The following is a 26936-nucleotide window of genomic DNA, read 5'->3' as shown; positions in this document are numbered from 1 at the left end:
TGACGTGAGTTTGACACCCCAGGTTTAGATTATTCTGAAAGAAAAGCAAATTAATTGGTATTTGTTTTATTGCAATTAAATATTGCTGATAGATTTATATCAGCAAATATATATATATATACTTTTTCTTCATGGGGGAGAAACCCTGGCTTGATTTTCTCCTATCAGTTAACAAAAATAAAAGGGCCATTATTGATTACTATGTATTTGGATTTCAGGACTAATATAAATGGTCTACACCGGAGGTTCTTGACCCAATGTAATTTTCCAATGGCTTTAAGGACTATTCTGCTGAAATATGATTACATGATGTTTTGTGTGGCCTTCGAAATTTAAAGATGATTTATACAATTGACACAATCATTTCTAGAGGCTTCTTTTAGTTTATTGGAAAATATGTGGCCCTAAAGCAGTGGGAACATAGAGGTAATATCAGAGGAAGATTTGTTACAAAGTCAGCTAGTGGGAATTCTGGGAGTTGTAATTCAATACAATACAATACAATACAATACAATACAATACAATACAATACAATACAATACAATAGTAGAGTTGGAAGGGACCTTGGAGGTCTTCTAGTCCAACCCCCTGCCTAGGCAGGAAACCCTATACCGTTCCAGACAAATGGCTATCCAACATCTTCTTAAAGACTTCCAGTGTTGGGGCATTCACAACTTCTGGAGGCAAGCTGTTCCACTGATTAATTGTTCTAACTGTCAGGAAGTTCAGGAACTGTCAGGAACTGTCAGGAAATTCAACACACATAACTTGAGGAAACATAGTTGGGGATGGCAATTGTAGAGAGGAAGTTTCCCAATGAGGGCCAAAGTATTTAATTGAGTTTGGCCATTTGCTAATGTATGAGACTGATCAAGGGTTTTAACACAAGCTGATTAATCTTTAATAGCCTTCTTCTGGTGTTCTGTTTTCTTATAGCAGGATTGGTCAGTCCAGAAAAACTATAGTTCTGAGCATATATCACTATTGGTCATGATGGCTGGAGTTATTAGGAGTTGTAGAAAAGCAAGCAGGTTTCCCATTATTGCCCTAAAAGGGTGTTATAATGTGACAGAATTGTTCAGATTGTTTTTTTGGATTATGTGCCACCAAATAGTTTTCAACACCTAGTGACCACATAGATACATTTTCTCCATGGCAATTTATTTCTAACCTGTTTTCTCAGAAGTCCCAAAGGTGCACCCATCATCACTGTAACTCAGACCATCCATCTGGTGTTGATTATTTCTTTCCACCTGTCCCAACATTAGAGCTTTTTTCAGAGAGCTAGGTTTTTACATAATGTGTCCAAAGAAGAATCATTTGAGACTGGCCATGTGGGCCTTAAGTGAGAATTCTGGATGGATTTGTTCGATAATCCGTTGATTTGTGTGTGTCTGCTACAATATTTACACTAATCTTCTTTCCAACACCAAAGTTCAAAGGCATCAATACTGTTCTTATTTTGCATCTTCAATGTCCACCATTTGCTTCCATAGAGTGTCACATTGCCTGAATAATTCTTGGTTTTGTGGGTATAGATACACTACAGCATTTGACTATCTTTTCCAAGGCCTTCATTCACTGTTACTCTACCAAATGCAACACTATGTAGTATTTCCTGATTCCTTTGCTATCGATGGTTGATCCTAAAATGCAGAAACTGTCCACTATTTCAATACTTTTATTGTCAAATCTAAGGCTGGTACCTATTATCATTAGTTTGTTCTTTATATTTAATTTTAGTCCCATTTTTTTCACTGCGCTCCTTAACTTTTAGTACTAGATAGGAGTTCGGATTCTTTGAATTTTTTGGATCCCAGGGTAGTGTCATCAGCATAGCACAAATTATTGATATTTCTTCCTCCAATTTTAAAAACACATTCATCTTCTTCCAATCAGCTTTCCTTAAATATATTTAGCATATAGACTGAATAATAAGGAGAGAGGATACATACGCTTGTTGCATTACTTAATTTAGTCCAAAGCATCCTGAATTCAAGAGGACTGGTGAGTTAAAGGCCAACTGGTCATCAGTTCTGAAGGATACACAGGAAGGTAAAAGACTGATAATCTGCCTGAGAAGTAAGTGTGTCTAGCGAGGAATAGTTAACTTGAATATGAGGACATGATAGATGTAAAGCCATATGTATTCCTATTAAGTATGAGGACAGATCAGTACTAAAATTGGAAGATGGGAGAAAACTTAAACAGAAAGATTAAAAAAAGAACCTTATAAAACCAATAGTCCATCTAGTTTTCATTAAACTATAAGTTATACATTAATTTATCTGACATTTCATACAAAAATGAAATGGCCATATCTTACAAAGAATGTTGGGAAGATAACCTCCAGCTCAATGCTGGGGTTCTACTAACTGGAAAGATTAGGAACTATGATTTATCAATGATTGGAGGATCCCTGGTAAAACTATTAAAGAGTGATCAAACTGAAGAGATAATTTTTGAAGGATGTTAGATTGAAGGGAGGGTGAACAAAAGCCATTAACTTGCTGAAAATGTTTTTTTTTAGGGTAGATTTGCTCCCCCTGTTCTAATTGTGCTGTGTAGCATTTCCTGGCAATATTTTTTTGCTCCTCTATGTTAGAAAATAAGCCTCAATATTAAAAGCATATAATTAATCTCCAGTTCTAATTCTTAATATAATGAAGCTAAGCTCCCAGAAACATTTTATTTGAGGAGAAGCAGATTATTAACTTTTCCAGTAATCACCTGTCCTGAGGGGGTGTGTGCTAATATTCTACGTCTTTAATGGCAAAAAAGACAGAATTTAAGTATTTCATTGGGACAGGAAAAATCTGGTCTCAACTACAATGTACTTCCTCCCTGAATTTGAGAAAAGTGAAGATTTAGGATATCAACCACCAAAAAAGAAGGCTGCTGAGCTGGAAGTATTGATATTCTCATTAATGCTATTTTTCTTGATAGGATCAGCAAGGGACATTGAAAAGAAACTCAGTATAAAAATACCCACTGAAATAAAACCAAATCTAGCAGTAGTTTTTAGAACCTCCTTTTCTCAGCATGAAATGGATTCGTTTTTGTTATCTCATTACACAGCACTGGGATCATGGAGTGACAGCAGATGGATCTCAAGAAGATGAAAGATCACTTGCCAAAGTCAATTATCAAGAAAAAAATTCTAGCCTCAAACACCCTGAATCTCTAAAATACAGCCAAGAAGAAGATTTTATTGCTTGTTGCTTTATTAATAAAGAGGTGTATTGGATATCGGGTTTAATGTACCAATCAATGTATGGCTCTGAGTTTAGGAGCTCTGCCACAGGTGTGAGTACCTAGATGACCTTAGCATGTATTTAAAAACTAAGCAGGCTCAAATGTAGTTAATACTTGATAGATCACTAAAAAAAAAAACTACCTCTAAGCTAAATTAGACATTGAAAACAAAATCTTGCAAAAAGCAATGACAAGCATCAAGGAAACTAAATTAAACTACTCTGGAAAAAGCTGGGAATGTGTTGTCTTATCTGAGAGGATCTTGTGTGTGTGTTTGTGTTTGTGTATGTGCTGTTTGTTTATCAGATTTATATAACTGCCCCCATCTCACTAAAGCAATGCTTTGTTGTTGTTCTTGTTGCTGCTGCTGCTTTTGCGGTTGTTGTTGTCATTATCCTCAGCCTAAATAAATCCATTGCAGGATGAAGGCCTTTTCACTAGAAATTATGGACAGTAATCCACAGTGCTGGCCCAATGTAGGTTGGTAAAACTATGTGCCACAGTGGCTAGAATGCAGTACTGCAGGCTAACTCACTGCTCACTCCAGGAGTTCGATTTTGAACAGCTCAAGGTTGCCTCAGCCTTCCATCCTTCCGAGGTAGGTAAAATGAGGACCCAGATTGTTGGGGGTAATAGGCTGACTCTATAAAACACTTAGAGAGGACTGTAAAACACTGTGAAGTGGTATATAAGTCTAAGTGCTATGACTTTCCATCTTGTCTAGGTTTGAGAGAGCATGACTGTCCCAAAGTAACTCAACCAACTTCTAAGCATAAAGGAGCAGTAGAACCCAGAACCTCCAAGTAGACTGTGGCTCTGACCTGGGGGAGAAGGTGCTGTTCAGTTGTGAGATTCAAATTTTTTTTACTACCTGTTCTGTGAGTGTGGCTTGGTGGGCATGGCATGGTTTGGTGGGCGTCGCTTGGTGGGCATGGCAGGGGAAGGTTACTGCAAAATTTCCACTTCCTCCCAATCAGCTTGGACTCAGAAGGCAGAGAATGGATGGGGGCAGGGCCAGTCGGAGATGGTATTTCTGCTACCGGTTCTCCAGAACTGGTCAGAACCTGCTGAATACCACCTCTGGTGCTTTTGTATCCCTGATATTCATGTGGAGAAAGAGAAAGCATTACATTCTTGTTCTCCGGCAGTAGCAGTTTGCCTCTTCTAACTAGTATACCCTATCTGGAACCAAGCAATAGGCTTACCCTTCTCAAGGCTGGTCCCATCCTGGCTGTCACTATACAGTAGAGCAGGGCAACAAGACGTTCAGTGCTACTGTTGTTAAAGGACATTATGGTAAAGCTGGGAAAAGCTCAGTAGGTGCATTTTCAAGAGTTTCAAAGATAATTTTCCAGATTAGTCTATGCATTAGCCCTTAATTTTTTCCAGTCATCTTTCTTTTACTTGAGGGAGATTGAAAACAAATTATTTATTGCAGAAGTTAAATTGTGATTGTGGTGCATGAAAAAGTATTTTCATCTTCATTTTTAACGGCTTGCAATTGCAGCCTTGAGCACAGAGTTGCACAGATGAAATAGTTCTGCATGGTGAATGATTAAAACAAACATTGAATTCTTTGTCCCGATAACTCTTTTTAGGGTATCAGTGTTGAGACTGAGAGCATGATGTTTTCATGACTAAATCTATTTGCTGAAGGGCAAGTTTCTGAATTATTTTGTGACGTCCCAGATTTTAGCAGAAGTACCAATACAATACTATATTTTTATTTCAGTTCCTCTTTCTTTCACATTAATTAATTCTCTAACAAAGTTTCCCATTAAAGTATGAATAGAATGTATGAGGAAAGCAATTTTCTACATTAGATTGCATGTATGCTTTTGTGCAGGCAATCTGTACAGAAACTCTCTGTACTGTTCCTGTTCCCAAGAACCTTTTTTTAAATCATACTTGATAACCCAGAATAGATTTCTATACTCACTGCAAGAAGCGTTTTTCTTTTGCCATTCTTGTTTTTGAAGAAAAAGTTAAATGGGGCACTCGGGTAATATATTTTCTGTAGGCTAGGTAGATTCTTTTGGTGGAAGTCCTAACTGGTTCTATATATTTAATATAGGAATTGATTTCAAATCTTCCTACTTGTTCACCATTTATATGCCATTTGTTTCCATTGTGTGTGTAAAACTATAAAACTCTTAAACTCGTGAAGACTCTTTTCAGTAATGTCTCCCAAATACACACTGGAACATGTGTATGGGTGTGTGTGAAAATAAAAATCCCTTTCTTACCTCTATGTGAAGTATGCGTTTTCTTCAATCTCAAATCCTCTACCAGGGATGACTGGAAGTTTGAGGGTTCTGTGCACCATTTTAGCTGTTCCTAGCACTGCACTCTTACAGAGGACTCTGATGTTGTGTTTGGGAACTGTTGGAGGCATTCTCCCAACTTTGGAGTCACAGCCACATACCACAATGTCTGATTGATTGGCCAGTACCTGGCTATCCATCTGGATTTGGAAGTCCCATAGTATCTTAACCCTGTAATTCTCCATAATCTTCCCATCTGGACATAGGAGAATCTAGCCCCGTGATGGCAAACTTATGGCATGCATGCCAGACATGGTGTACTGAGCCCTCCCTGTGGGCCTGCGTGCCATCGCCCCAGGCCAGCTCCAATCACATTTCTCCACCGCATTTCACTCAAACAATTCCAACTTCTCACAAAAGAAAAAGATCTCACAAAGTTGGAATTGATTGAGTAAACTTTTTCACTTGAGTGCTTCACAATGGAGGGTGGGGTCCCATCCTCCTACTGGAACCCATTACGACGCAGAACCACAATGCGACCCATGCGGCTCTTTCACCCCTCTGCTGCAGTTCCCTATCACTTTTCGTGGCAGAGGGATGAAAGGGCTGTCACCCTGTCACAGCAATGGCGAATGGCAGAGCCTTAGTGTGGGAGCGAAGCACCCCTGCACTTGCCTTTGTGCAGCAAAAGGATTCTGCCTTCCTTGCGGTACATTTGCTGTTGCCACAGCAAAGAGGGCTGTGAAAGAACAGCGGGGGCAGATCTTGCAGGGTGGGTGCCATTCCCCAAGCATGGCCTTCATTCCCTCTCGTCAGCGAGGCCAAGAGAAAGAAGGGGGTGGTGTGTGGAAGTGCTCCTCTCCCCCGGCCGAGGGCTGAGCACAAAAGACCAGTGGGAGGGGGGAAGCTGGCTTGAGAGAAGCAGCCCTATTGGCGAATCGGATGGTGGAAAGGCCTGGCCTGGCTCTTGCAGTGGGACACTGTTTGGCACCTCCAGACATGAGCTGCCTCTTTTGAAATGCACCGCGCCTTTGAGGAAGCTGAACAGTGATGGCTGGGGGCATGGCAGGACAGCAGAGGTATCAGGGATGCCTCCTGCCTCCTCAGTAAGCCAGGCTGGAAGAGTGTGGAAAGTTGTGAGCCAAGCACTGGATAGTCAGGAGGCGCGCTCCCACATCACCCCAACACGTGTTTCCAGTGCATGCTCCTCTGTCCCGAAGTGGCATTGAGTGGGGGGGAAGGGGAAGGGGAAGGGAGCAGGGGGAAGGGTAGGGGGGCTTGTAAAATGACAATCCCATTTGGCTTTCCTTTTGGCATGGGGTGGGGGGAATACTGCATGAGGCCCTCCCAAGGTCTATTTTCTCTGGCAGAGGGTTGCAGGAGGCCATTGCATCTGAAATAGAGCTTGGGAGGCTGTTTTTGCTGGCAGAGTGTTTGGGCCATCACAGGCGCCCCCAAGACGAGTAATGTTCAGCTGGCCACGCCCACTCTGCCCATACCCGTCCCAGACCCTCAAGTTCAAACATAAGCCTGATGCGGCCCTCAATGAAATCGACACTCCTGTTCTAAACTGTATTCATGTATTGGTTCATATAGTCCTATAACCTGACAGCTACAATACCTGATAGGACTTTCCATGTTGTAAGGAGGCAGGTTATTGGCTGGTAGTTGAAAGTTGCTGTTCCCCTTGTGTGGGTCTTTCATGATTGGCACTGACCTTCTTTGTGCTATCCAGTCTGGGTGGGAGCCTGCTGCTAGCAACTGGTTCGTCTTTTCTGCTAGGAATTTGAGCACAGCATGTATATCTCAAGACACTGCATTCACGTGTTCAGATCCACCCTTAGCCCATGGAAATTCACTGGGAAATTTCTCCAGTCATTCTGTCTTTAACCAACCTACTTTCCTACATTCCAATATCTTTCTGACAATTTCCCTGACAGTTAGAACAATTAATCAGTGGAACAACATGTCTCCAGAAGGTGTAAATGCTCCAACACTGGAAGTTTTTAAGAAGAGATTGGATAACCATTTGTCTTAGGGTTTCTTACCTAAGCAGGGGGTTGGATTAGAAGACCTCCAAGGTCCCTTCCAACTCATTCTATTCTATTCCATTCTATTCCATTCCATTCCATTCCACTCCACTCCACTCTACTCTACACTATTCTATTCTATTCTATTCTACTCTACTCTACTCTGAGAACAAAGTGATGGAAAAATCTCATGGAAGCCACTGGGAGCTCCTAAAACTGCCCTCCTAGTAACAAATAAAAGTAGATTTCTCAGTGTGCACCAAGATATTTTAATAAGTATATGCATCATTTATGCATATCTATTCCCTGTTTTTTGGCAATGTGCACATGCTTTATCACTCACTCCTCTGAAATCCGTGCAACTAGCTAAAATGAAAAGTTATTTAAAGAATACTGGAAATTATTAAAAACAGAGCTATGGCTATCAGAAATGACTATTAGTTATTAAAAGATTGAAAAATATAATCAGTCTTAAAGATTTGACTTGAATTTTGATAAGTGAAAATGGTTTTAATCAAAATTCATTTCTCCTGTAGTAACCTGGATGAGAGAGAGTTCAGTATAAAAGGAAGCCTGCCTCCAGACTTCTCCAACTCTATTAGGAACAGGGGGGCAGAGGCCTTAGTGAATATAATGATAAATATTTATTATCAATTTATAAAATAGCCTTGCAGTTTAAATCATGCACTCTTTGTAATAAATAGGTGTAAATTAAGTAATAACATTTTTCAGTTTGTATAGCACTCTTGCTGTAAATTACCACAGATGTCATAAAAAGGAACCAGTAATATGAAATATTATTTCTTTCATGGGAAATGAATGCTGCATACATATTAAAAATGTGTTCGACACTCAAACATAGTTTGGGGAATCCCAGTCCTATCAAAAGGTTATAAATTTGGCAAAGGGGAAAAAGTTCAACCTAACCCTGATCAGAACCTTTCCCATACATGGATGGATATCTTTTTCTTGGATTAGACTGCTATCCAACATTTGCCACGATACCGAGCAGAACAGCTGGGAGGAAAGATGGGGAATGTGTCAGAAAGCACTAAGCAGTGGAAGGATTAACTATGCACCCCTTCTGCCTTTCTGGGCAAGTATTTCACTACACCATATCCTCGTGATAGTCAGCTCAGTGTTATTCTATTTATATAAATTAATCTTAGCTTTCTGTCCAAAGATTGTTCGTGATATTGCTGAATCTTTGATTTTAATAGACAAATTGACCTTTAATCACTACAGATTCAAAATTCAGAACTTTTTTCATTGACTTCAGAGGCAGTCTTCCCATGTTTTAATGAGTACTTGTATTTTTCAGACTATAAGATGCACATTTTTCCCCCCAAAAAGAGGATGAAAATTTGGGTGCGTCTTATACACTGAATACAGCATTTTTGGTCTCCCGAAATCCTGCACCCTTTGCAAAAACGGACCTGCATAGGCTTTGGGAGGCCTGCAAAGTGCTCCTGGGGGCTGGGTAAGGCAAAAATGAGCCAATTTTTCACTCATTTTTGCCCCCTCCAGCCCCTAGGAGCACTCTCCAAGCCTCCCAAAGCCTATGCATGCCCTGTTTTTTGCAAGAAAATGGCCCGTTTTTGCAAAAAAACAGGCCATTTTTGCCCCCCCACCCAGCCTCAGGAGCAATTTGCAGGCCTCTCAAACTCTCTGCATGCCCTGTTTTTCACAAAAAACGAGGCATTCAGGGGATTTGGGAGGCCTGCAGAGAGCAAAAACGTTTTTAAAAAATTTACCTCTTCAAAATCTTGGTGCGTCTTATACTCCGGTACGTCTTATACTCTGAAAAATACGGTATATTTTTGTGTAGTGTTGCCCCCATTTCATTTATATCATGCCAAGCTGAAGGTACTTTTATTTTGGATTGGCAGATAATGCTGGTGGGATGCAAAAGGACTGCATGACTAAGGGAATCTTAGATCTTTTAAAAAATCAATTATGTATTGGCAGGAATTGTATTTTAGCCCCTTGCTCTCAGAACACAGTTATTTCTCAGCACACTCCCTGATTGCTCTCTGTATTGGCGGAAAGCAGTAATATACTTCTTTGATCTCAGTGCAACCAATCTGCCTGAAATCACAGTTTGCTTGGAATCAGCCAAAGGTCCTGGGCTGCTAAGCACACAGAAACAGCTAAGTGACTGATTTTGCAAAACTAAGTGAGGTCAGACCTGGGAAGCAGTTGCACAGGAAACCTCCAGGGAAGATCAAGCTAAACTAAAATGAAAAAAGATCTTCCCTGAAAAAAGGAAGGGCCAACAGCATTTGTACTGCTGCCAGGGAAATTATGCAGAGATGTTAATGAAGTCTCCAGAAACGAAGATTGGATTAGGGTACTCTTTACCTAACTGGTGAAGGGATCATAATTTACCTTTCTCCTTGAGAGTCTGTTTTTGATTTTGTTCTTTTTGGTTTTGTTCTTTAGTGAGGAAATCTGTTCAAATCCCTGCAAAGAACCAAAGAAACTAGTTACCACTGAGTGACAATTTGGGGTTAAATTGTCCCACACATCAGGACTAAATCAAAATCCCATATTTTCCTGTTCATCCATACTGGGAAGAAAACTCCCGAGATGTCTGGCAAGTGTTGAACTTCGCATGCACAAGCCTGATTCTTAAAGGATCCCCCTCTTCCCCAAGGAAAAATATGAACTGATGTCTTAACTCCAGAAAGCACTGATACTAACAAATAATCTAATTTCTACCTATTCCTTTTTTATAGCAACTTGTTCTGTATAATTGTAGCTTATCAAACAGAGCTGTCAAACTCCCAGCCTGTGGGCCAGATGTGCCAGATGATGGCCATGCCCACGCCTGGTTTAGCGAAGGGGGGGAAGTCCCAATATGTCATGTGACACTGCTGTGACGACGTGAATTTGACACCCCTGCTAGAGATGAAAAAGTCTTCCAATTTCTATGTCTATTTAGCTCAGCAGGACATTGAGCACAAAATTGTTATCACACCACTCCATTTCCAAGTAGAAATGGGACTGGTGGATTTAGGACTGAAGCTCATACTTTTTAGTTAATGCCTTTAAAATTGTTTTAATTATCTGTGTTCTACATCAGCAGTATTTTGAATGGCTAACAATTGAAAAGACAGTGGAAAAAGTTAACGGCAAAGAGCTCCTTTTAAGCACTCGTATTCTTCCCAATATCCACTCTAGATGGATGTCAAACTGTTTCTCCTTATGTTTTCCATTCTTTGAGTAAAACAGTGAGAACCAAATATTCTAATGTTTTATTATCAACAAATGCTACCCAGCTGAAGGGGAATTCTTTATATGGAAGAATTTTACATTTCAAAATCATTGCATTTTGCAGCAGATCCAAATTAACTTTAGTTAAATTTGATTATTTAGAATAGATGCCTGCATTTATGATCCCATGGTGATAAGATGGGACATATTAAAATTTTAGAGTTACACGTCATTGCAAAGTTTGGGAACCCATTTTGTTGGCATTATTGGGACCTAGCTCCCCCAACTTTCTTTCGTCCATTTAGATGACACTGACACATATTCAGACATAGTGAAAAATGCCTTTATGTCTCATCTTCACTTAATTTTCAGATTTTGATATCCCTAATTCAGGGTTATCAAATACAACCCCTCCTAAACTAGAAGTACAGCTAGATAAATCTGGAGGTTCTTGTCCAGTGGCTTCTGTGTACTTGAGAAGGGAAATTAGCTTAGTAAAATCCATTCTTTGAGCTTCTCTCTCTTCCCTTTCTCCTTTAGAATTCTCCTGTCATGTCTTTTCTTTTCCTTAAGAGATGTGCATGCTTTAAAGATCCTATTCTGTTCACCACTTGTGAAGGTTCTTTACTTTCCAAGGACTGAACACACCACAGCATTGGAGATTTGTACACAATGCTTCATAGCCTTCCCCAACAACAGGCTATTGTTCTCCATCCTGCTAAGACTTGCAAAATGGTGTCCAAACAAACTCTGTAAAGTCTGTAAAGTGACGTAGAACCTTTGTCTCCTACCAAAAGTTCTTACTTGTTGGGATGAGATACTGCCTCAGTGTGGCTATTTCTTTCCTAATTGCTCCCAAGCTCTAAGCAGGAATCCCAACATAGCTTGTGGTCCTGGTAGTCCTCTTGTCAGCTTGTAATAGCTGCCAACCTCCAGACATTGCCTCTACTTCCCCTCTGCTTTTCCCCTCATACCTATATGCTCCATCTTAGCATTTGCTTTTGTAAGCTAAGGGTCTGGATGGGATGAAGCTACCTGGACTTTAGTGTCCTTCAAATGCAGCGTGTTGCTCAATTAGCCAGGCAGCTGGAAGGCTGGAGTGGATACTTATGAGTAAATTTGTGGGTGGGCAAGTGAGCGAATGAATGAATGCATGAGTCCATCTCTCAGGTTTCTGGCTTATACACTTTTACAGCCTATAAAACAAGAGCAGTGCTGGACTTTAAGAAAGTGGAGTGGAAACCATTTCTGCTGGCTGCAGCTGCTTTTCCCAAGCACAGAAAAAAGACATATTAGCACATGCTGAATATTTACTTCTTATTTTGAAGGGCTTTCTTATTTTGAAGGGCTTATATGACTAACTGTTACTGTGGGAATTAATTGTTATCTAATTTAGATAACTGCTCTGAAGTTACCTTGGCCATTTTTTGCTCAGATGGATCCACAAAATGTCCAAACAAAAGAGGCAATAGAAAAAGACTTACAGAGAGAAAAAAACAAAATGTACATGGGCTTGGTCACCTTCCACAGCTAAAATCCTTTCAAGCTCTTCTTACCAAGAGTGGAGTGTCTTGGATGTGAATGGACCTCATCTCCTGGTTCTGTTCATTGATGTCTTTGTAAACCTTCAATTCATCTCAGCTGTTGTTCATATTTATACATTTTTACCTATTTTTAACATTTAACATTTAACATTTTTAACATTTAATATTTCTAGCCACCCAGAGTCTTCTAGTCCAACCCACTGCTCAAGCACCAGTCTTTTCTCAAAAACTTCCAATGATGAAACACCCACAACTTCTGAAGGTAAAATGTTCCACTGGTTAATTGTCCTCACTGTTAGGAAGTTTCTCCTTAATTCCGCATTGCCTCTTTCCTTGATTAGTTTCCATTCATTGCTTCTTGTCCTGCCCTCTGGTGCTTTGGAAAATAAGTTGACCCCCCCTTCTTTGTGGCAGCCCCTCAAATATTGGAATATTGCTATCATGTCACCCCAAGTCCTTCTTTTCTCTGACTGGCCATACCCAATTCCTGCAATAGTTCTTCATATATTTTTGTCTCCAGATCTTTAATCATCTTAGTTGTTCTTCTTTGCACTTTTTCCAAAGTTTCAAGGTCTTTTTTATAGTATAAGGACCATCACTGGATGCAGTATTCCAGGTGTGGTCTTACTAAGGGTTTATAAAGCAGTATTCATGCTTCATACAGGGGTGAGATTCACTTGGTTCAGATCAGGGACGTGCGGTCAGGGGAGGCAGGGGAGGCAGAGCCTCACCGCTCTCATCATGAAAAGAAAAAAAAAGGGAAAAGGGAAAAGGCACACGTGGTCCGATTCCCTGCCTTCCTGAGTCAACATGAAGGGGACCGCGGAGTGTGCTCCTCTGGCTCGCGCTCCGTGGTCCCCTTCATGTTGACTCAGGAAGGCAGGGAATGGGACCACGTGTGCAGGAGGCTGAGGCAGCCTTCCTGATGACATCACCAGCCTCACCAGCCATAAACCTCACCACACGTCACTGGTTCAGATGGGTTCGGGTGAACCGGTAGTTACGGCCAGCAGCTGGGCCTACCCACCCATCTCGGCACTATCCCATCTTATACAATTGCCGTGTTTTTGACACAATGTGCATGTGAGCAAGGCATGCATGCGAGCGAAGCTATCCCCTACTATACAATTGCCATGTTTTTAATGCAGCATGCATGTGCTGCATCACATTTTCAATTCTGGGTGAACCGGTTGTTAAATGATGTGAAGCCCACCTCTCACTTCACATGATTTTGATTCCATGCTTCTGTTGATACAACCAAGGATCGTATTTGTTTTTTGGTGGCTGCTACACATTGTTGGCTCATGTTTAAGTGATTGCCCACTAGGATTCCAAGGTCCCTCTCATATTTACTATTTTTTAGTCAGATTTCACTTAATCTGTACTTGTACCTTTGTTTTTTCCTGCCTAGGTGTAAAACCTTGCTTTTCTCCACATTAAATTTCATTTTGTTGGATAGGGTCCATTGTTTAAATCTATCAAGATCTTTTTGGATCCTGAGCTTGCCTTCTGGGGTGTTGGCTATTCCTGCCAGCTTAAGTATCATCTGCAAATTTGATGAGTTCCCCTACTATTCCCTCATTTAAGTCATTTATAAAGATATTGAAGAGTAATGGGCCTAAGACAGAACCTTGTGGTACCCCACTGCTTACTTCCCTCCATGTAGATGTACCATCATTAAGGACAATTTGTTGAATACAGTTTGTCAGCTAGTTACAAATCCCTTGGTGGTAATGCTGTCTATCCCACATTTGTATAGTTTGCCAAGTAGGTTGTGGTCTACTTTGTTTAATGCCTTTGCTGAAGTCTAACTATACTATGTCCAATGCATTTTTCTGGTCTACTAATTTAGTCACTTGGTCAAACAATGAAATAAGATTGGTTTGGCATGATCTGTTTTTATCAAACCCATGTTATACTAGTTATAACTAGTTGTAAAAAATAGTTTCTATATGTTAACAGATCTGGTTTTTTTAAAAAAAAAATCTTCCAGTATCTTTTCAGGTATTGATATTAGGCTGATTGATCTGTAGTTTCCTGGATCTGTTTTTTCCCCTTTTTTGAAGATGGGAACCACATCAGCTCTTTTCCAATCTTCTGGTAGTTCCCCAGAGCTCCAGGAATTTTTAAACATATGGTACAATGGTTCTAGGATAACATCTGGCAGATCCTTCAGAACTCTGGGGAGTAATCCATTAGGTCCTGGTGATTTATATTCGAATTAGATTGTACATTGCAAAAAGAACTGGGAGATTTTGTGTCATCTTGCAGGCCTTGTTCCCCTCATCCCCTCACATACAATTGTCCCAACCTTGCAGATTTTTAGGTCAGTAAGATCTGTCTTGCTCTGCAGGCCTTAGGGTTAAGATGAGTAGAGTCCCCATTTTGAAAAGTTAGAATGTACTTTGCCCCCAATTAATTTTTTTTTTTGTTTAATAATTTTCAATGATATGTGCCATTTTTGTATTTGTTGCCTTCAGGGTTTTTTTTTTTTTCTTGTAACTTCCTTTTTTTATGTACCCAAAGTCACATTTTCTGAATTGTGCAGTCATTAAAATACTTTAAAAAGTTTAAAAAAAATACAGCACCTTGAATCGAGGTAGGGGAATGGTTTATGGGGCTCACTAAATAGCAAAATCTATTATTACAGAGCTCATTACAAGGAACTTCAAGCTTAAGAGAATAGCTTTCTCTTACTAATAAATATTCTTGGAGATATTATTTCATTTAATGTGGATTGTGAAAGCACCGGTATTTGACGTGCAGCTGTACAACCTCCCATCACCAGGACATGCTCCAGAAGAATATGCCACTGCTGCAGAGCTATGAATTTTGGCTCTGAGACTGCAGGCATGATCGGTAACATTATGCAGCAGATAGAATCAAGTCAAGAGTCACTCACCCTTTCCAGGGCTAAGTGAGAAATGGATGGAGTAGAAAAAGGGAAAAAAGATTTTAAAACAATATTGCAAAGAAAATTTGATTCACGGTTGCTATTAGAAAAGAAATGTGTGCTCTGAAGAGATAACAGTGAAGATGCATCTATCAAAGCAAGATTGCTGAGGCAAGAACTGCAGTAATTCAAGAAACAATTAGCTGTCACCCCTAAGGGGAAGCAGACTGTGAAAAGTAGTTAGCTGATGATATCATCTTTATATTATGAGTGGCTTCAGAGGAGAATTCTCACTTCTATGGACAAAAAATGATAGTGAAACCTGGAGAAGTGGTCTAATCACTGGCTATTCACAGTTGTCAGAATCAACTTGTTTTAATTTTAAACCCTGTCTGTTTCATTCAATCTGCCATAATCAATGGCTAGGTTCACTTATTATGTTAAGGCATTAGAATAACAGCCATGTTGGATCAGCGAAAGCCCATCCCCAGTTTGGCTTTTGGGTTGTAGAGTAACCATGTAGATGTCTCTCGGGTGCTTGTGTAGCAGGAAACAGAGACATATTTCTCACAAAGTTCTTTCCCTGCAATTATCTGGAGGCACACCACTCCCAACCCCAAGACAACAAACTACCAGCCCATAATAGACTTGTCCAGCATCAATTTATCCAATTCTTCTTTAAAGTCATCAAGGTGGTGTCCACATTTTGGACAGGTTAATTATGTGCTATGTGAAGAAGAGCTTGCTTGTGTCTGCACTAAATTTTCTTTCAATCAGTTTGACTGGATGACTGCTGGTCTTGATGTTTGAGAAAGGGGAGAAACTTCTTCCTATCTTTCTTCTCCATGTTGTGAATGATTTCATCCATCTCATTCATGTCCTTTCTCACACATCTTTTTTCCATGTTGAAGAATCACAAATATTGTAGCTAATTTTCAAACTCCCCTAATACTTTTGGTTTTTCTCAGCAGCACTTTTTCCACCTATTATTATTTTTTTTCCTTTTTCAAACATAGTGACCTGAAATATAGACATTTCTTCAGTTACAGACATAGTGTACTGTAGATTTGTATAAGGATATTACAGTGGTAGCATTTTCCATCCCTTTTAACTGAGATCTTTTGAATCAGTCACAATGTTCTGATTCATACATATTTGAGGCCTGTTCAAATAAACGTTATATAGGTCAGGGTCTCTTTATTTCAGGGCACCAAAATGAATTAAAGTATATTACTAATTTAGTGAAGCTAGCTGTTGCACCATTAGGTAGCAGTAAATGTTCCCCTCGCACATATGTCCTAGTCGTTCCTGACTCTTCGTTTCAAAGCTGCTCTCCGAAGACATCTCCATGGTCATGTGGCCAGCATGACTAAATGGCAAAGGTGCACGGAGCACTGTTACCTTCCCACCAAAGTGGTCCCTATTGTTCTACTTGCATTTTTACATGATTTCGAACTGCAGAAGCTGGGACAAGTAATGGGAGCTCACTTCGTTACACTGGGGGATTCGAACCACCAAACTGCCGACATTTCTGATCAACAAGCTCAGGGTCGTAGCCACTTAGCACCGTGTCCCTCTGTTTCACTATTAAACATCCTTAAAAACCATAGTGGTTGTGTTTAGATGTAACACTAAGTTAATGTAGGAACATGCCAGAGGAAGCCTTATGACACAATCTATGCTACCATTTATCCAGACTGAGAATACTTTTTGCATTAATTAATGCTTAATTAATCTCAGAACTATACATTTTTTTACTGTAATGGTTTCCCTGTTAAACTCTGGTTAATATTAAAACAACATTCTTGGCTTGAATGAAAAACTCTTGGACATTAAGTTGGGTGGCATATGAATTTAGTAAATAATAAATAGTTATTAATTGAAACAAAAGCTTTTGATTTTCCAGGGCAAAAAATTAGTAAATTTTTAACAAATTTAAAATTAACTAAAGGAAAAAGAAAATTGTAGAATCTAAGGTTTATGCAAATAAAACTAAACAGTTGTCCCATATTTTGAGATGGATAAGCTGAGTTTTAAAGCATTGCTTTGATCCATATTGGTATCAGTTTATGAATGAATTATTTTGATGAATCAGACAAAAATGTCATCGTATTCATCAGTCTATTTCAAGGAGTGAAATGAATTCCCACTGAGAATGGCTCTGGAAAGGCCATTTAATAGTGTTTCCCTACATCAAGCAATACAAATTTAATGTATTTAAAGGATTATTAATTATTATGGCTGGAATCATTAAAAATCCCATCTTCCATTTAGTTGCCTAAAACTGCTTTACAGTTGAATTAGGCTTTAGAATTTAAATTAACCTTGGATGTTTGTTACCTATTTTGGTTTTGGTTTTTTTGTTATTGTTCACTTGTTGTTTTATTTATAGAACACCCAAAATTTCTAAACTGAGCAATGTTCAAGGTCTCTAATTTGGCCTAGTAGATTTGCATGGAGACTAAACTCAAAACAAGCAACTGATATGCCTTTTTACAAATAAATGTAAGCAGCTGGCACAATGCCAATCAGATTTTTAACTTTTAGTTCTGCATGCTGCTGTTGAATTTTTGGGTACTGTAGATCCTGATTAACTCTTGCACATCCTTCAGATGATAAGTATATTCCAGCCTCTCTGCAATTTCTGCTTCTAAGCCATCACAAAAGCATCTAAAACAATACCCTGTGAATTTTGCTTGCTAATTACTGTATGCATTTTATACAAAATATTTTCTTTTGCTTATTTTTTTGTAAAGGACTCTCATAACATTGCTATATTATTAACTTGCTAAGTATTTCATTTTTATTGTGGTTTATTATTATTTTTATCCAGCCCATTCTCTCATCTTCATGGTTGAGCAGAGTCTTTTACTCATGTCTTTTCATTTCTTCTGAACTCTGCCTTCTGACAGGTACATCATACTGGAGCCATGGTCTACTAGCTATATTTCTTCTGCCTATGATTCATTTAACCCACTCTGTTTCTATTACCAAGGTAAAAAAAAGATGCATATTTTTCAGAATCTCACTATCAGATTTAGGAGAAAGCCCAAACTGAATAAGTTTTATAGCATCTCAATAACTTAGTATATTTTGGCATGTAATCCTAGTTGCTTTTTAGTCAAAATTAAATATTATGCAGTACTTAATAAAATATGCATCTTCTTGTGCTTTTGGGATATTTTATTATGCAGTACTTAATAAATAAAATATGCATCTTCTTGTGCTTTCAGGATATTTTTCCTCACCAAAATAAGAATCATCCCCAAAGGAGCTTTCTCAGGATTTGGAGAAGTGGAAAAAATGTATGTATTTTCAAATATACTCAGTATGTCTAGTTTATATATTTTCATGCCTTGGTCCCTTCTATGCCTTCTCTTCCCTGACTCACAGTGTTTTAATTGAACCAGCCTAGAGCAACTTCAGCCTTCTAGATATGCTCAACATCAGTTCCTATCATTCCCAGGCAATGTACAGAGCAGACAGTTATAAGAGTGACAATCCAATTATAAAAGCCATCAAATTGGTACAGATTGAATTAAACTGGAATGTTGATGTGGATTTAGTGAATGATCTGCAAAGAGCAAAACAGGAGTAGCCTTCCACAGCAGTGTTATCTAACACCTCGATAGAGAGATGATAGAGATGTGAGACAGAGATAGAGACAGAGACAGAGACAGAGATAGAGATAGAGATTGCATTGGCATCCATCAGTTTCAAAAGACTATGGTATCGTGCTCTGAAAAGAGGTAAAGCTGGAGTGTCCTCTCCAGAGCACGAGGCCTGGGTAGATTAATATGGCGTATAGACTGTTCTATAGCAAGCAGCAGATCCCCCATCTCCACTTGCTGAAATAGTCCAATGGAACAGCAGAGCCGATATGATTGGTTCCAGATGCATTGCAAGAGTTACCAAAATGTGGTTGTACACAGTCACAAACTGCTTCCTGGACTCCAGCTCTGGATTTTGCCTCAAGGTTGACTCCTGAAGCCTTTTCCAGTAGTGGATATATCCACAAGGCAGTGGAGATTTGTAATCAGAGTTTCTCTTCTCCTAGAACATGGTTCTGCTGCTTTATCTGTCGTTGGGGTGTAAAGCCTTGTTCCGCCTTCAAAACCATTGACCGTCTTCTCCTATAACCCTGGAAAGGGGCCCTTACAAGGTGCTACCAGCTGGGCTAACTGAACCAAGGTTTTTTAAGGAGGTGTTACTCCTCCATCACTCACCCTTTGTCCTGGCTTGTGACAGGCAGAACCCGGCTTCCCAAACTTTGGGCCCAGGATGGCGGGTTTAGATAGAGGTAGAGATAGATGGAGATGATAGAGATACACATACACACACATATGGGGGTTTATTATAACTCAGTTGAACACCAAAACCAATGACAGAATAGACATTTGCAATGTTAGTTCAAGACTAAGCAGCAGCATCCGTCAGGAGTCAGAATTCTATGTAAGGCTTGGGGGTAGCATCACTAGCCATCTTGCAGATTGGGACATCCCCATGGAGATACCCTTGCTCTTATTAGTTTGTTCAGAAAGAGCTTCTGAATTGAGCTTTGAATCTCTGCCCCAAAGTCCTGCACTGATAGCATCAGGAACAACAGCAATTGTTAAACTTCCTTCCCCTTTATAAAATATAAGTCATCAGTACCAAAAGTGCTTTTTCAAAAGGAAACTGGAGTTTCTTGCTTTTCTTTGAAGACATTTCCGTTCTCATTCAAGAAGCTTCTTCAGCTCTGACTGAATGGTGTGCCACTTGAATAGCCCTCTCTCAACAGAAGGGGAGGGATATAACATCATCTATTTCCAGTCTACAACAAAGTCCTTTCAGGAGTTCCAAAAAGGTTTCACACCCATTTGCACTACTCAGGTGACCCTGAGGATACAGCTAAACCTTCAAGTGGCCTCAAGGACTCTCTAAAAGAATACAAATGACTAGCTGTCTGCAAAGAATATAAATCTTTCCATTCCCCATCATCCAGTCAGAGTTGAAGAAACTTCTTGGATGAGAAGCAAGATGCCTTCAAAGAAAAATAAGAAAGTCTAATTGAAAGGGGAAAGGGGGGGGGAATAGATCCAGGAAACTACAGGCCTATCAGCCTGACCTCAATACCAGGAAAGATTCTGGAAAAGATAATCAAGCAATGAATTAGAGAACACCTAGAAATAAACAAAGTAATAGCCAAAAGCCAACATGGGTTTGTCAAAAACAGATCATGCCAGACTAATCTTATTGCATTCTTTGACAAAGTGACAAAATTAGTGGACCAGAGCAATGCCGTCGATACAGTTTACTTGGACTTCAGTAAGGCATTTGATAAGGTAGACCATAACCTACTACTAGATAAAGTAGAAGAATGTGGGTTAGACATCATCACCATCAGATGGATTTGTAACTGGCTGACCAACTGCACTCAACATGTAGTCCTCAATGGAACTGCATCTACATAGAGGGAAGTATGCAGTGGAGTACCCCAAGGCTCTGTTTTAGGCCCAGCACATCTTCATCAATGTTTTGGATGAGGGAATAAATGGGGAAGTCATCAAATTTGCAGATGACACCAAGCTGGCAGGAATAGCCAACACTCCAGAAGATAGGCTTAAGATACAGAAGGATCTTGACAAATGTGAACATTGGGCACTATTTAATAAAATAAATTCAATGGTGAAAAGAGTAAGGCTCTACATTTAGGCAAGAAAAACAAAATGCACAGGTACAGTATAGGTGGTACCTTGCTCAAGAGTAGTAACTGTGAGAGGGATCTTGGAGTCCTAGTGGACAACCATTTAAATATGATCCAGCAGTGTGCAGCAGCTGCCAAAAAAGCCAACACAGTTCTAGGCTACATAAACAGAGGGATAGAACCAAGATCATGTGTAGTGTTAATACGACTTTATAATGCCTTGGTAAGGCCACACTTGGAATACTGCATTCAGTTTTGGTCACCACGATGTAGAAAAGATGTGGAGACTCTGGAAAGAGTGCAGAGAAGAGCAACAAAGATGATTAGGGGACTGGAGACTAAAACATATGAAGAACGGTTGCAGGAACTGGGTATGTCTAGTTTAATAGAAAGAAGGACTAGGGGAGACATGATAGCAGTATTCCAATATCTCAGGGGTTGCCACAAAGAAGAGGGAGTCAAACTATTCTCCAAGGCACCTGAGGGTAGAACAAGAAGCAATGGGTGGAAACTAATCAAGGAGAGAAGTAACTTAGAACTGAGGAGAAACTTCCTGGCAGTTAGAACAATTAATCAGTGGAACAGTTTGTCTTCAGAAGTTGTGAATGCCCCAACACTGGAAGTCTTTAAGAAGATGTTGGATAGCCATTTGTCTGAAATGGTATAGGGTTTCCTGCCTAGGCAGGGAGTTGGACTAGAAGACCTCCAATGTCCCTTCCAACTCTACTATTGTATTGTAATTGCCGCTTGAAAAAGCACCTTTGGGACAACCATGATCTGAATGACTGAAAATCTCCATAGACATCCGTAGAGGAACTTTCTCAAGAAGGAAAGTGGGGTGGGCTTGGTTCCTTCACCGAAAACAAAATAATTATATACTTGAAGTCTTTATGTCTGTTTTTTGATTTTACCAATATGTTAAAGCAAAGCCAAACAAGGCAAATTACTTATCAGCCAATTCCTATTTATTCATAAATCATAATTAAGGATACCATGGTTTATCTCATCACAGCTTAGTGTACATATCCAGCTAAACAGAATAAATATACCACATGATAACACAAGAAATCTTCAACCAATAACCCCATTTAATGCAAAGAGAACTTCTTACAATTCAAAACATTCCTTTGGCCATCAATTGAAAGTTGCTTCTCAGTAGACAACATTAAATCCCGATTCCTGGAGCAACAGAACACATGGACAATATGTAAATTGCAATGTGAAGGTCATATCCATCAAGCAATTTGATAAGAGCCCATATTTATTATTTAATTCTGTAGCAGAGAAAGAAATACCCAGACTCTCTCATGATCCCAACTCCGCAAAGCTCAATCATCCATTTCAGAGAATACACTTAGTCAAGGACTTAATGCTTCTCCTTAATGCTCTTCTTTCCCAAATGCATTTTCACTGCCAGCAGAGACTTTGGAGGGATTGGCCTGAATCTAGTGTGAACTCATTTTCCTTGTGAAAGCTCGTCTTGCTGGCAAAATTTAGTACATTGAAATTTTCATTCCCATTTCCTACAGATAGGGCCTGAGAGAGCGAGCCTATTTGAAGCCTTCCTTTCCTCTGAAAGGATGGATGAATTTTTAATTCATGAAATCTCTGTGGGAAATATATATTTATTGTGAGATTTATTTATTTATTTAAGCAGATCGGCAGGTTGCTAGCATGCCATATATGTATTGAAGTATCTAATTTGTATACTGCAGACAAAATGAATTTTATCACATAGAAGCATTACATTATTAATAGTTGTTTCCATCAAACAGCATACTATTCATTTTAATATTAGTGCACATGTGCAACCATGATGTTATAGAGGGGGAGGAGGAAACTCACACAAGGAGTTTCTTGTTCTATGTGCAGATATATCACTTGATTATGTAGTTTGTGTCCAGCAATTATCATGACTACTGCCGATAAACGTTTTAAGGCTTATATGTTTGATTTGTCAGCTATTTCATATTTCATTGCTGCTTCTCATCTGCAGATGCTGCTAATGCTGATTCGTCTCATTTGCATATTCATTACATACCCCTGTTTTTAGAGCAGTTTCCCCACAGAGTTGCCATAGCACATTGGTGTATTTTCAAAAGAAAGTCACTCTTTAGCATTTAGAGTTTTGTCTTTCGATTAACAGTAATGTGTTCCTTGTATCACCTCCCCAATCAACACTCTTTCACATATTATACAAGGTGGGCAGCTCGTTTCCAAGTAATGAAAGATGATGTAAACATTTTACAGATAGATTCTTCAGTTGTCGCTACTCTCTAAGGAGTCTTGGTAATTTGCATAAACTGCCCACTCCAAGTAAGCACACATAGAGCCTGCCTCCTTTTCTGCCTTAGTTCCCCCTCAAGGCTCAGAAAAGTCACCAAGTGGGAGAACTGCAATCTCCCAAGAAATCATAATTTAGCCTACTGCAACACGCTCTTCACAGGGTTGCCTCTGAAGAACATTTGGAAATTTATTTGGTGCAGAACATGGCTGTGCCAGGTATATGGGGCATATGATACCACTTTTGTGTGACCTGCATTGGTTACCATAGGCTTCTGGGTGGAATTCATGGGGCTGGTTGTCCCCTTTAAAGCCCAGTTTACTTGAAGGATACCTTTTTCCAAATGTTTCTACCCATCTATCCATTCAACATGATTTAGCAGATCAGCCAAAGAATGTCAGTTGGCAGAGACTACAAAATTGGGTTTTTTTCTGCAGAGGCCCCTGGCGTATGGAACACTATCTCTTTGGAGATTACAATGGCCCCAACCCAATCATTTTTTCATAAGGCTCTATAAACATGGCTAGGTTTAGAAGCCTGGGATACTGAATGTGTCAAGGGCCCCATTTTCTGACTTTATTGGTGACTGTTCAGGTAACTCAGCTGCTATGACTATTTATTTTGGATGCTTTTATTGTTTTTTACTGTTTTAAAAAGTTTTAGCGTTTTAATTGTAATACACAGTATGTTTTAAACTGTAAGCCACCCAAAGTCATTGATTGAAATAAGCATCTATAGAAATTCAATACATAAACCAACACACACACACCTTGATTTTCCAAACTACAAAATACCACTTTATTGACTGTTTAAACTCAAAACATTTCAATAACACATGCACCCATAGCATAGAAATGTTGTTGTTGTTGTTAATTGTGAAGTCATGTCCGACCTATCACGATCCCATGGATAATGTTCTTCCAGGCCTTCCTGTCCTCTACCATCCTCTAGAGTCCATTTAAGCTCATGCCTACTGCTTCAGTGACTCCATCCAGTCACCTCATTCTCTGTCGTCCCATTCTTCTTTTGCCCTCAACCTTTCCCAGCATTAGGCTCTTCTTCAGTGAGTCCTTCCTTCTCATTGGGTGGACAAACATATTTGAGTTTCATCTTCAGGATCTAGCCTTCTAAAAAGCTGTCAGAGTTTATCTCCTCTAGGACTGACCAGTTTGATCACCTTGCAGTCCAAGGGACTTGCAGGAGTCTTTGCCAGCACCATACTTCAAAGGCCTCAATTCTTTGATGCTCAGCCTTTCTTATGGTCCAACTTTCACAGCCATACATTGCAACTGGGAAAACCATAGCCTTGATTATACACAGTTTTGTTGGCAGGGTGAAATATAGAAATGCACAACTCCAAAGAAATCTTTGGAAGGCTTCTTTATCTCACTGAACCTGAAGTTTTCCTTTATTGAAGGAGAACATCCCATCCCTCATCTTCCACACTATCTCCTTGAAGGTTCAGAAAAATTCTACCCTGTCTGAGAATAATGATGAACTTGGTCCATCCCATGCAACATTTGCCCTAGCAAGAATACTACTCCTCCAGTCAGCTTCTCAAATGAACCTGGATGAGACTGGACATCATCCAAGTCTAGCTTGCAAGTAAGGCAGAAAAGCCCATAGCCATTTCTTGCTCTTCATAACATTAAAAAAGAACAAGTTATGAAATAAATATAAGGTACTTGGTTGTCCTTTCATGATATCCAACATCAGTTGTCTAAAAGAGCTGCATCTCTGATACAAGTGCCAATCCACCTTTATTAAACTACTTAGCCCCTTGTTGGTCAAAGTATGAAAGAATGCACCTCCATACCCACCCATGATCCTGTATGGCTTTGCTTTTAGCCTTCTGAGCTGAAAAGCAGAGAGTATCATAATACTGCAGAAACAGTCCAGATGTTTCTATTTTCCAGAACCATTCATAGGCAGTGAATCTAAAAATACAGACATAGCGTTTGCAGCATAGGATTCTCTTAAATCTTACACATAATTGGAGAAAATGGGGAAATCACTTCAAGGACTCTGGCAATTAGGAGTTTTAGTTTTTTAATTTTATTTTAATATAAATATATTCACATTTAACAAAAAGTATCAATCCACAGCACTAGACTATCTGATTATTCCTTACAAATCCAAAATCAAATCTGGAGCTTACAGCTTGCAAATATATATACTGTGTGTGTGTGTGTGTGTGTGTGTGTGTGTGTGTGTGTGTGTGTAAATATCTTAATTACTCTATGAATAATAACAAAAATGAAACGGACCATAACTTAGAATAAGACAGGCTAGGGAAGCAAAGTCTTCATTTCATTCCAAAAGTGAAAGAGTGGGCATGTTATGCCAGAGCTACAAAACCCCTAAGCAAGTCAGCAGCTGGCTCCATGACATTAGGTGTTTGTCCAGAAGGAGAAAAAGACCCATGAAGTTGCTTTGGTGTGTGTGAGCAGGGGTGGGTATTGGCTGGGAATCAGGAATGGCCAAATTTTCTAATTCCAACCTAGGATGTCAGTCTAAAGCAAACCTTGTTTGGTGAAAAATACAATTCTTTTCAGATTCTTTGGTAAGTTTCACTGCATGGAACACTAGGTAGCTGGCTTTTGGGTTTGCACTTGCAAACCTTTTCAGAACTGGTAAAACAGGTCCTAGCCCCATGCACTTCCATCAGTTGCTATTAAGTATTGCTCTGAACCCATTAACCTACACCTCTAAGTTACCAGATGCCTCAAAAAGTGAGTTCACAGAAGATGTGATAAATGTAAGTTAGAAGAAAGGTCCTGTTCTCCACAGATTTATACAATCGAGGGACTTTAGAATAAGGGAAAGACAGGCAATAGAAAACAACCTCAATGATAACATCCAGAACCCGCCAGGAAAAAATTGAAAGACGTTATCAGGTATTCTGGGAAAAGGATAGAAAAGCAGAAGCCTCCAAATTTGACAAATGTGGAGGCAGACTTTCTGACATTATTTCAGCTATTTGTGTGGTTTTAAAAAGATCTTTCAGGTATCTTAATTAAATTACAATTCATAAAATGCTTCCTTTTGACTAGCATCTATATGAGTTAAATATCAAAATGCACAGCGAAGTGCATGTAGATTAGGTGGTCTGTACTCTCCAGGGTACACTCTTAGAGAGCAACAATGTAGCTGTTATGCATAATCTCTACTAATGTAAATTAAGAGTATTTAACTCCCTCTTTGTCCTAAGGCCAATGTGCACACTGCTGAATTTTCATAATCATATGCATTTCTTCTCAAGCATTGGAGAACAGTCTTTAATATACTTTTCTTATTCTTAAAAAATTGGCATGTGAAAAAAATATATGTTTGAATGGCAGAAACTAGATAAAATACGCCACAAATAGTTTGGATATTCAACCAATAGTTTGTGGGTTATATTTCATCATTGAAGTACTTTTAGTTGAGCCTAAAGGACTTTTACGGCATGTGTTTATTCTGTTGCCTACTGAGGATCCAGGAGCAAAACTGCACATACCTCTTCCCAGCGTAGATTATTGCTTAGAAGAAGGATGTGCAATCCTCTCAACCCAGGGGCCACAACTAAATAGCTGACTATGAAACATAAAATCAGTTATTTGCTGCTGGATATCTGCAACCTCCAAACACAACCTGATCATAATACAGACACTCCGCAGCAAATAGCTGATCTTCAGCAATGTGATTTGGGCCTTAAAATAAAGCAGCAATTATCAAATCTATTTTCCATTTCAATCATCCACCTAAAACAGCCCAAAAGGCAA

The 26936-nt window shown here is 39.4% G+C and overlaps 1 protein-coding gene across 2 annotated transcripts in view; it reads left to right on the top strand.

The window, feature by feature from the left end:
* Nucleotides 1–26936, top strand: part of FSHR (follicle stimulating hormone receptor) — a 95243-nt gene that overhangs the window by 23426 nt on the left and 44881 nt on the right. For both annotated transcript variants that reach the window (XM_081943391.1, XM_081943390.1), the window contains exon 2: nt 18436–18507. In XM_081943391.1, the coding sequence (XP_081799517.1) occupies nt 18436–18507 (72 nt within the window). The remainder of the gene's footprint in view (nt 1–18435; nt 18508–26936) is intronic.

This window comes from Natrix helvetica (genome assembly GCF_964273705.1).
Source record: "Natrix helvetica genome assembly, chromosome: 2".
Lineage (NCBI taxonomy): Eukaryota > Metazoa > Chordata > Lepidosauria > Squamata > Natricidae > Natrix > Natrix helvetica.
The sequence above is the reverse complement of the archived record's forward strand: the minus strand, read 5'-3'. Positions and strand labels throughout refer to the sequence as shown.